General features: G+C 42.4%; 1 protein-coding gene across 11 annotated transcripts in view; it reads right to left on the bottom strand.

Moving 5' to 3' along the window:
* Window positions 1–9180: 9180 nt before the first annotated feature.
* Window positions 9181–11657, bottom strand: part of CDYL (chromodomain Y like) — a 251059-nt gene continuing 248582 nt past the window's right edge. For all 11 annotated transcript variants that reach the window (XM_054685437.2, XM_063811870.1, XM_063811871.1 and 8 more), the window contains 1 exon segment: window positions 9181–10828. In XM_054685437.2, coding sequence (XP_054541412.1) covers window positions 10670–10828 — 159 coding nt within the window. In that variant the 3' untranslated portion in view covers window positions 9181–10669.

Below are 11657 nucleotides of genomic sequence, written 5' to 3'. Positions count from 1 at the left end.
GGAATGTCTTCTTTCCTTCTTCAGGGGAAAATTAAAAACGGAGAATGAGGGGTTCGGGGGTTAACACACCAAGGGAATGAACCGTATCTGGGGCCCCCAGGACAGAGCTGAGGATTGTGGTTCTAATGATCACCGCACACCTCTAGAGAACAAGAATTACAGGGAATTTTCTCCTCTCCAAACAGTGTGTTTATGTAATAGTTTCTCACTGCAGGAGGCTTTAAAGCTCCAGAGAACATCTCTAGTGATACAGAAAAATAAGAAACAGTGGTGACTGTCACACTAACAGATTGCTACCAGCAAACATTTACAGCAAGGCATAAAAATCAACAGATTATCTTTCCTTTTACCAAACGATAGTAGCCGACTGCTGACCTGAGCAGCCTTTTCCAGGAGGCCCACTGGCCCTGGTGCGTTCAATCTGCCTCTCATGGGCTCTCTGCTGATCAATCGTTGTTGCTGGCGGCCAGCCAAGGTCTTCGGTGGGAATCGGGGCTGCTGGGGTGCGATGGTTCCTCAAACTAGGACCACACCTCATCAGCACAGGGCTCTCGCCAGCTCCGAGCGCCAGCTCCAGAGGAAGAAGAGAGAAGAGCAGTAAAGCTGAGCCCCAAAGCAAAACGTTGGAAAGGTTCCCACTCCCCACTCTTAGAAACACCTGGCAATGGGGCGCGGTGGCTCACGCCTGTAATCCCAGCACTTTGGGAGGCCGAGGCGGGCGGATCACAAGGTCAGGAGATCGAGACCATCCTGGCTAACATGGTGAAACCCCGTCTCTACTAAAAATACAAAAAATGAGCCAGGTGTGGTGGTGGGCGCCTGTAGTCCCAGCTTCTGGGGAGGCTGAGACAGGAGAATGGCGTGAAACCGGGAGGCGGAGCTTGCAGTGAGCTGAGATCATGCCACTGCACTGCAGCCGGGGCAACAGAGCGAGACTCCATCTCAAAAAAAAAAAAAAAGGAAACACCCGGCAATGGACCCTGAGTGACCGAGGGCCTGGGGAGGAAACTGTTTGCTGCTTCATAGTAAAACCTAAAAAGCTCTTGTGACATGTGGGTGGACACCTCTAAAACGGGGAACATCCAGCCAGCAAGCCAGAGGCCTCCCTCGGGTGAACTCAGATCTTTTTTTGGTGGGGCGGGCACGGTCTCGCTCTGTCGCCCAGGCTGACGTGCAGTGGTGTGGTCACAGCTCACTGCAGCCTTGACCTCCCAGACTCAAGCAATCTACCCACCTCGGCCTCCTGAGTAGCTGGAACTACAGGCATGCACCACCACGTCTGGCTAATTTATTTCTATTTTTTATTTTTGGTAGAGATGGGGATCTTACTCTGTTGCCCAGACTGGTCTTGAACTCTTGGCCTCAAGTGATCCTCCTGCCTTGGCTTCCCAAAGTGCTGGGATTACAGGCATGAGCCACCATGCCCAGTCCAGATCTTTAAATAGGAAGAAGGGAGACAGAGCTGATGCTCATATCTCCGAGGGCATCAGTTTCCAAATATTCAGGCAAAACCCCCTTGGGGAAGCTTGAGACAGGGACAAGAAGCATCTATCTATAGGTATATTTTGTAAGAATTAGTCATGTAAACATGCTTGTAACAATTAAAACATTTCCCCAATTTATTTGAAAAGTAAAAGTTTCTCATAATCACACCCACTAGAGGTAATTAGTGATGATCAAACCGAAAGTTTGGTGTCTTTTCTGCGCTGACATAACTGTCCCTCACCGTGGAAATCACCAAGAAGTTCCTGCTGGGGATAGGGAGTGTCAGGCACCAAGCTTGCATCAGGAGTGATGGCACACATTCCAAATGAATTGCATTCCTGAGTTTAAGACAGTGAGCAGCAAAAGTTTATATACCAAGGCTTTGTCTAAAAACTTACCTAATTTTATTTCACCCAGGAGCTTGACAGTGACAGCGTGGCTAGCAAAAATACCTATAATAACATACATATGACAAGTCTACAAATTGCTTCTAAAATTCAAGGGGCAAGAAATGTCACATTTACTTATTGTCATAGAAAGAGAAAGCCCAGGCTGGGCGTGGTGGCTCATGCCTGTAATCCCAGCACTTTGGGAGGCCGAGGCGGGTGGATCACGAGATCAGGAGATCGAGACCATCCTGGCTAACACGGTGAAACCCCGTCTCTACTAAAAATACAAAAAATTAGCTGGGCGTGGTCGTGGGCGCCTGTAGTCCTAACTGCTCAGGAGGCTGAGGCAGGAGAATGGCATGAACCCGGGAGGCAGAGCTTGTAGTGAGCCGAGATCGCGCCACTGCACTCCAGCCTGGGTGACAGAGCGAGACTCTGTCTCAAAAAAAAAAAAAAAAGAAAGAAAGACAGAGAAAGGCCAAGAGCCCATGACACACCATTACCCTGGGGTCTATAGAGCGCAAAGGATGAAAAAGGAGAGAATGCTGTTCTTGGGTGTGGTTTGGTTGCTATGAAATCTCTTTTCCAGCCCTTACTAGGGGGGTGACCTTACGTAAATTGTATAACCTCTTTTGGTCTCAGAGTTCTCATCTGAAAAATAGGGCTGATTGTAATTCTCATCTAAGACAGTAATAAATATTCATCACCATCATTGCTACATGTTCTCTTAAAGAGTTGCACAGTATGGGCATGAGATCATTTGTACATCCAATCCCACATAAAGAGACATTTAAATGCAGAGAATAGACTATTTTAGCAAGCTGTTACAGGACGTGAAGATGAAAATTTTGTCTGAGACCCCATCTATATCAATGTCTGTTTGTATTTATCTCTATCTATCTATCTATCTATCTATCTATCTATCTATCTATCTATCAAAAGTGAGCTGTGAGAATGACCACCCTGGTTGTGTTAGTCGTCTACTGTTGAATAGCAAATTACCCCCAAACTCACACTTTCTGGAACAAAAAATCCAGATGTAGCTTAGCCAGATCCTCTGTCTGGAGGTCTCTCCAGGGCTGCGGTTTAAAGGGTGAACCAGGCTGGACTGGGAAAGGATTCTCTCTCAAGCCCGCTCCTGTGGGCACTGGCAGGACTCAGCTCCTCACTGGATGTTGGTGGGAGGTCGCCCTCGGTCCCTTGGCTCATGGGCCTCTCCTATGGGTACTTCCCAGCATGGCAGCTGGACTCTCCCATAGTAAGCCAGCCAGAGGAGGCAAAAAGAGAACATGTGTGCACCAGCCACAAGTCACAGTCTTTTACAGCCAGATTTCAGAAGTGACTGCTTTTGCCATGTTCTGTTTGTTAGAAGCGAGTCACCAGGTCTAGCCGTACATCATACACAGATGTGAAGAGCAAGAGGTTGGGATCACTGGGAGCCAGTTGAGAAGCTGCTGACCGTACTTCCTTCTCCTTCTCTCCTTCTCCTTCTCCTCCTCCTCCTCCTTCTCCTCCTCCTCCTCCTTCTCCTTCTCCTCCTTCTCCTCCCTTCTTGTTCTTCCTTTTCTTCTTCTTCTCTGAGGATAAGTAACAAGGTACACGCAAATTTAGAACTATATATCTTTCAATAGAACTTAGTCTGCTGTCATTATGAAAAACTTTTTCCTACCATGCTTTTTGCTTTAATAGATATTTTGATATTAGCATAGCTACACCAGTTTTTGTTTGGTTATTGTTTGCACAGTATATATTTTCTACCTTTTTACGTTCAACTTTTCAGTTTCCGATGTGTTTTCTTTTCTTGTCAACAGCATATATGTATATCTAGGTCAATATATTTTGAATACAGCCTGAAAATATTTAGCTTTCACACAAGAATTTAGTCTATTTTTATTTAATGTGTTTGTTAATATTTTGAGATAAAATATACCATATTTTCTATGTGCTATTATTTGTCCTGCCAGTCTATGTTGTTTTTTCACATCTTTTTTGCACATTTCGGATCAGTTAAGTATTTTTCCATAGTCTCCTTATGTTAGTTTAGAGGATTATATATATAATATACACACACGTTCAAAAAATTGAGACATAATTGAAACAACATAAAATTAACCATTTTAAGAGGCAAACAATTCAATTTTTAAAGGATATTTACAAGGTTGTGTGAACATTACCATTATTTAATTCCAGAACATTTTCATACCCCCCAAATAAAAACCTGTACCTGCCGCTCCCCACTCCGGTTGCCCCATGTCCCCCCTGTCCCTGGAAACCATGAATCTATTTTCTGTTTCTATGGATTTACCAATCCTTGGCATTTTATATAAATGGAATCATACAATATGTGGCCTTTTGCATCTGGCTTCTTTCACTTAGCGTAATGTTTTCAAGGTTCAACCACACTGTAGCATGTATCAATACCTCATTCATTCATCTGTATTGCCAGATAACATTCCATTGGATATGCCAATTCATTGTTCATCCTTTCTCCAGTTGGTGAATATTTGGTGGCTATTATGAATAATGCTGCTATGAACATTCACATACAAGTATTTGAGTACCTATCTTTAATTCTCTTGGATATATACTAGACGTAGAATTGCAAGGCTTAAGAGTTCCTTAAGAAGTTTAGCTTCATCCTTATGCCAGTTTGAGGAACTATCAAGCAGTTTTCTACTGTGGCTGTACCAATTGACATTTTCACCAGCAAATGTGTGAGGATTTCAGTTTTTTCACATGTTCATCAACATTTGTTATTGTTATTATAACTGAACGTATTAGTTCAGTTTTTGGTATTTTCTTGTTATAGTCATTCTAGTGGGATAAAGTGATGTCTTACTGTAGTTTGATTTGCATTTCCATAGTGGCTGACATTGAGCATCTTTTTTTTTTTTTTTTTTTTTTTTTTTTTTTTTGTGACAGGGTCTTGCCCTGTCACCCAGGCTAGAGTGCAGTGGCACATTTGCAGTTCACCACAACCTACTTGGTAATGGTGTACATATAAGTTTTATATGTTGTCAGATTACTTCATTGAGAATACCTGCATTTGTATTAATAAGGAATGTTAACATAAATATATAGTCTATATGGTCTATAGTTTCCTTGTGATGTCTTTGTCTGGTTTTGGTATTAGGGCAACACTAGCCTTATAGAGGTAAGGAAGCATTCACTCCTCTTATTTTGTGGAAGAGTTTGTGAAGGATTGGCATTGATTCCTTTTTAAACATTTGACAGAATTTATGAGTGAAGCCATCTAGTGCTGGGCTTTTCTTCATAGAAAGTTTTTTGACAGCAAATTCAATCTTTTTGTCTATTTTAGTTTTTTCTTTCTTCTTGAGTCAATTTCAAGTTTGTGTCTTTCTAGGAATTTGTCCATTTCATTTAGCTAATCTAATTTGTTGGGATACGATTCCTCAGCACTCTCTTATAGTTCTTTTTATTTCTCTAAGGTTGGTAGTAGTGTCCCCCCTTTTCATTTCTGATTTCGGTGATTTGAATAGTCTCTTATGTCCTTGGTCAGTCTAACTAAAATTTGTCAATTTTGTTGATCTTTTCAAAGAAATGACTTTAGGTTTCAGATTTTTCTCTACTATTTTTCTGTACTTCATTTTACTTACTCCTGCTCTAATCTTCATTTCTTTCCTTCTACTTGCTATGGGTTTAGTTTGCAGTTCTTTATTTCTAGTTTCTTAAGGTAGAAGATTAGGTTATTGATTTGGCATCTACTTTTCTCATATAGATGTTTTATTATATAATTTATTACATAAATTTGGTTATGTTGTGTCTTCATCTTCATTCATCTCAAAATATTTTCTAATTTCTCTTGTGGTTTCTTGTTTGACCCATTTGTTATTTAGGAATGTGGTTTAATTTCCGCATATTTTTGAATTCTCCACATTTCTTTGTTATTGATATCTCATTGCATTCCATTGAGGCTGGAAGACATACTTTGTATGATTTTAATCATTTTAAACTTTTAAGACTTGTTTTATTGCCTAACATATGGTCTATCCTCGAGAATGTCCCAGGTGCACTTGAGAAGCATATGCCCTCTGCTGTTATTGGATGAAGGGTTGTATAGGTATGTTATGTCTAGGTGGTTTAAAATGTTGTTCCAGTCTTCTATTTCCATGTTGATCCTCTGTCTAGTTGTCCTATGCAGTGTGTTTCATACAGGTGATATACATATATATGTATATAATTTACCCAGTTTTAGCATATAAAATTTAAGAAAATAAGAATTAAATACATTAGATCTTAGCTTTTATTCTAATGCCTGTATTAAACCATTTATTAGCCATTTAAGTGCTTGTGACTCTAAGGTCATAAAACAGATTTTAAATTTTGAAATGCTAGTCTCTTATCTTGCCAAAAAAGTAAGTTTTAAACCAGGGTTGAAATCATTCAATGTCATTTTCACCAAAGCAGACATTCGTTTGCTTCTTCAGACAGACATGCTGTCAGAACGTTCCCTGGGGAAGAGGGAGAGGATTCCCCTGTTGCCAAATAGTGAAGGTATTTATTTTTAAATGCTAGTTAGTATTGAGAGAGCTTGGTGGGCTGGTCCAGCTCTTACAGATGCAGAAAGCTTGTAGACCATCAGAATTCCCTGGTAAGTTTAGCGTTGACTTGAAAATAGCCCTAAATCCAGAGCCACTGAGCAGGCTGGAACCACCCGTTCTGCCGTGCTGCCCCACCACTCTCACTTGCAGAGAATCACAGGCCCATGGGATGCCAGGATGGGCTGGACACCACAGGCCATTGGTCTCCTCCTTGCCTTCCCACTTAAGGGAAGAGTGCATAGAGCAGTGGAATGTAGCCCTCTCTTCCCAGGTGCTAAGTCACCAACAGGCTGTGTGATGGTGGGCAAGTGGCCTGACCCTTCTGGGCCTCAGTTTCTTCACATGTAAAGTTAAACTGGTGCACGAAACATCGGAGATCTCCTCTCCTCCTTAGTTCTGGGCTGTACTCCAGGGTCTCATATTCCCAGTTATCTGTGCTTTCACCTGCCCGAGTCTCTCCCTTCCTCTAGAGGGCGGGACTCCCTGGCATGTCCTGGAGTCCATTTGAAAAGTTTCGGCTTAGAAACAGCTTCTCACACTTGGTGGGGCACGAACCTGGGGCTGTTGTCGGAAAAGCCTCAGAAAGCTCCTGTCTGCACGCTAGGACAGGAAGGCCATGCGCTGGGGAAAGGAGAGGTCAGCACAGAGAGGCCACCAGATGGCTCAGTGAGTGGACCTGGGAAAAGCAGAGACTGAGTTTCCCTCAGTCTCTGACAGAATCCTGTGTCCCCAGGGTTTTTCCCTCTTAAGCTATGTGTCACTATTTGGCAGGTGCCAATTCTCTTGCAACACACAGAAAATATATTTTCTTCTTTTAGAATATTTATAAATATTTATATTTACCTCTAGGGGAGAGAACTTGATTTTCTTTTGGAGAAGCTGTAACGCTTGTTCATACCAGTGTAAGAAGTAGCGTACCAGTGGGTTGGAGCCTCTGATGGAGCCCAATGAGAGGGAGTTGGCCATAACGCTGGCCCTAGCCCCCTAGGCTCCTGCTGTGCCCAGAGACTGGGGGCACCCCTCACTCCCTCTTGACCAAATATGGGGCGAGAGAAGGGGAGCATCCCGTCTGAGGCCATCTATAGTCCCGTTTACGTAGTTGGCACACTTTTCCCTCCAAGATTGTCAGAGTTCTGGGTTCTTCTCATTTCTGTAGCTGTCACTAGTTTTGCTGGGGACATCACAAACGAAATCAGCCTGCCTAAAGACTATTTGAGAGCTCTCATTTTAGAGTGATGCTAGGACAGGAAGGCCACGAGCTGGGGAAAGTTGGTTCCAGGAGAGGTCAGTACAGACAGGCCACCAGATGGGCTCAGTGAGTGGATCTGGGAAAAGCATATTAATGTGTATTACATTAATATTCTCTGCAAAATAATCTCAAAAAACTGAATGAGCCAACGGACATCAAGTGTTTCGAAGCGAGCCTGGTTTACGCTGCAGTGTAAGTGCCATCGTCACTGTTACCCTCATGGTTGAGGAAGCAAGGCTGCCTGGGTGTTGTGCCTGTCTCTGGCTCTCAGGGATAACAGGCTCCCGACTTTGGCTTTGAGGGGCTGAGCAGTCTTAAGCCCAGGAGCTGGGAAGCTCTAGGGGAGAGAATTGGATATATACAAGATAATGTTTTTCATGCATATCCTTTAAAGTTTTTTAAAGCATACAATTTTCTTTAAACCTAAGATTTCATCAACATTCTTTTTCAATAAATGTGTATTCCACTGTGATGGTGTTGCACAATTATTTAACCAAAACCCTACTGAGGAACATGAATGCAGTTTCCAATGCTTCACTGTCAGGAACAATCCTGAGATGAACTTAACTGCGTACGTATCTTTATTGTCATATTTCCTATAACCACTCATTCCTTAAGATGAATCCTTACTGATGGAGTTGCTGGGTCCAGGCTTTTTATATTTGACAGTTACTGTCAAATTCTCTTCAAAAGTTGGACCGAGACTTTCACCCACCTGAGCAGTCGCATTTCCCTTCCTCCTCACCCACGCAGGGCACAAAACAGAAGCACTTCACTGCTGTCGCCAGTGCTACTTCTAGTTGGGATCAATTCTTGTGCAAGAAGTTGAAAGGTGGAAGGTTTGCTTCAGAAAAAGGGGAGGTGGCTCACAAGGCCCAGAGGATTCAAAGTCTCGGATGATGCAGACATCAACTTGGAGATTTTACTCAGTTCGCTATTTGTGAATTCTACAACACTGACATCTTGGTGTCTTTGCCAGAATATGTGCTTTGCCACCTCGACCTTGGGTAAAAGCTTCATGCTACTCCTGTTCAAATCACCTACATGACGTTGGGCAAGTGTTTAATTCTTCAGGTTCCTCACCTGTAAAACAGGAGTGAAAACAGCCACATGACAGGTTTGGGTAAAGGAGGAGTAAGTTACAACTCTACGTAAGAGAAAACTTAACAGTGAATGAAGTCAGTCAGTCACAGAAGCTTATTTGTGATATGATATAAAGGTTAAAAATATGTAGAACTAAAAGTAATTTATTTTAGGAATAAGTTCTTTGAAGGAGAAGCGGATGATGGACACAAAGTGAGGAAACGGTCACCTGGGTGAAGGTGACCAGGGAGGATATTGGTCAAATTGTTAGGTCCTACCTAGCTGTTAGTCACACAGGGTTTCATTCCATTAAACTGTACAGATGCTTTATACACACATGTATATTTCACACACACACGAAAGAGAAAACATCCCATGAGAAATCTCACAAGAATCAGAGAAACATTTCAAATGTGTTAAGAAATATTAGTTTTATTTAACCAGTTTTCACAGCTGAATATTTATTCTATAAAAACTTTACAGATTGTACAGTTTATATATAGTTCAAACTACTGAACGAAAAGGTAGGTCCCACAGATGCAAAAATACTGTACCAATCAATCCAAGATAAAGGCAGATTTACACACTGTACAGCTCTCCGCGTGGCCGGGGAGGTGGTCAGTTCTAAGTATAAACTTCAAAACTGTACAAAAATAAGAATTTGATTTTATTTCGCTCTTCATACATTCAATATGATTGCAAGCTCAGAAGCCTAACTAATAATAGGCATCTGGAGTCTGGAATCAGTACCCACTCCTGGAAGGAGTGCACGTGTCTATCCACACAGGGCACTCTTGGACACCATACTGAACTCAGTATATTGTATAGACATAAAAGCAGAGGCCAAGAACATTAAATGTTGAATATAAGGTAGTTCTTTTTTGTTTTGAAAGGAGTTTTTGCATTTAATAGTGTGCCAAAAGAATTTTAACTTATTAAATAAAATATATTCTAAGTGAACCTAAAAATTACACTTTATAAACATAAAAATATTTTATTTTGGTGAAATACATCAACCATATCTGCAAATAGAAAACCAAAACTGTCTATAAAGTAGTATTTCTCACCCAGCAACAAGAAGCACTTATGTAGTTATTTTTCAGAAGGGTCAGAAAAACTATTTAAAACCCACTAAAGACTAACTTATAACTTAGACATACTTAAGCTATTCAGTGATTCACTAATACTGCAAAACAAGCTTTCTTCTAGAGACAGTGGTTTCTTCATGTTAGCTGGGTAAGAACTGGATGTATTTTAAAAAGAAGGGGAAACCAATTGACATCTCAGCATGAATCCTAAGCATATGTCTGGTTTGGGGTATGCTCCTCAGCGGATTTTTCATCAGAAGTATTTATCCTAGAAGCTAAGTCTTTTGATTTTGAGTTTCCCGAATCTGAGGTATCTGTACCTTCTTGGAGAAAAAGCCAACGCCTCACATCACTCTGTGTCTCTACGTGGGGCAGGGAGGCGAGGCTGGCTAATACCCCTTTAGATTCTGTGTTCTAGAAGGAAGAAATGAGGAAAACAAACATTATTCCAGACTTTTCTGTCATCCAAAACCAATAAAACACAATTCTGTTTTTTATACAGTACTAGCCAAAGAAAACAAAAATTAGAGCTTCTAAGAGCAGTCTAGTGCTCACCTTTATACTTTTACACCTGCGTGTATATAAGTATAAAATAATGACGTTTGGACAAAGAAGCTTTGTAGTTATTTATTTTAAAGTTACAGTACTTTAAAACTCCTCGATAATAAATAGCGTGGATGTTCCCAGTCCTGCTTCCAAGCGTAAGCTACAGGTGAGCTTGTCTCAGGCTGTGAGAATGGATCAGGGCAACTGGAGCCGGTGATGTACTCCTGCTCAGCCCGATCCCGGTGTCACCAGTGGGCAGCCCGACACTCAGAACTCATCGATCTTCCTCTGCAAGTACTTTAACATGGAGTCCATCCCCTGGGCCGAGCCCCAGATTTTCTTCAGCACCTCACACTCCCTCTCGTTGGCCTGCTCCAGCTCCATCTTCATGTTGCAGCGCACGAGGGCTTTGGATTCCTCAAGCACCTGCACCGGAAAACAAGCAGCCAGTTAGCAGGGCGCATGCGGGCAGACACGGGTCCCCTGTGCCTCCACATTTACGGAGGCAATCATCAAATCCAGCAATCACCTGTTAAAAAGGTTACCAGACATTTTCTCACAATATGTCGGGCCTAACATATGTATAAAGCACATTTCACACTAGGCACTGGGTGCATTCTTAACTTCAAAACGGCTTATTTGAAAGGAGAGCTGGGCTGTCAGCACCCGGCCCGCGAACAGCCTCGGCCCTGCGCCACTGCCGCGTACCGCGTGGACCCCCGAACTGGATGTCTGCTCTGCTGATGCCCAGAAAGCTCTGGGGATGCCTGTTGAGGGAATTTTTCTAAACAAAATGTAATTTTCATAATGAGGGTTGCTTGTCCGCCTGGGATGGGAGTCGTGTCAGTTAATATTATACATTTCACATCCTATAATTTGCCAAATGCAATTTTGTTAGAAGCATATTTAAAAAAAAATTATTTGTGTGTTTTTTTTGGACACAGGGTCTTGCTTTGTTGCCCAGGCTGGACAGCAGTGGCGGGATCTCCGCTCACTGCAATCTCCGCCTCCCGGGTTCAAGCGATTCTCTCACCTCAGCCTCTCGAGTAGTTGGGATTACAGGCGCGCACCACCAAGCCTGGCTAACTTTTGGATTTTTAGTACAGACGGGGTTTTGCCATGTTGGCCAGGCTGGTCTCCAACTCCTGACCTCAAGTGATCTGCCCTCCTTGGCCTCCCAAAGTGCTGGGATTATAGGCGTGAGCCACTGTGCCCGGCCTATTCAGCACATTTATTAAACAAAAACTTAGGAGGC

Source organism: Pan troglodytes, chromosome 5 (genome assembly GCF_028858775.2).
Source record: "Pan troglodytes isolate AG18354 chromosome 5, NHGRI_mPanTro3-v2.0_pri, whole genome shotgun sequence".
In the NCBI taxonomy this organism is placed as follows: domain Eukaryota; kingdom Metazoa; phylum Chordata; class Mammalia; order Primates; family Hominidae; genus Pan; species Pan troglodytes.
This window is presented reverse-complemented; position numbering and strand designations above follow the sequence as displayed.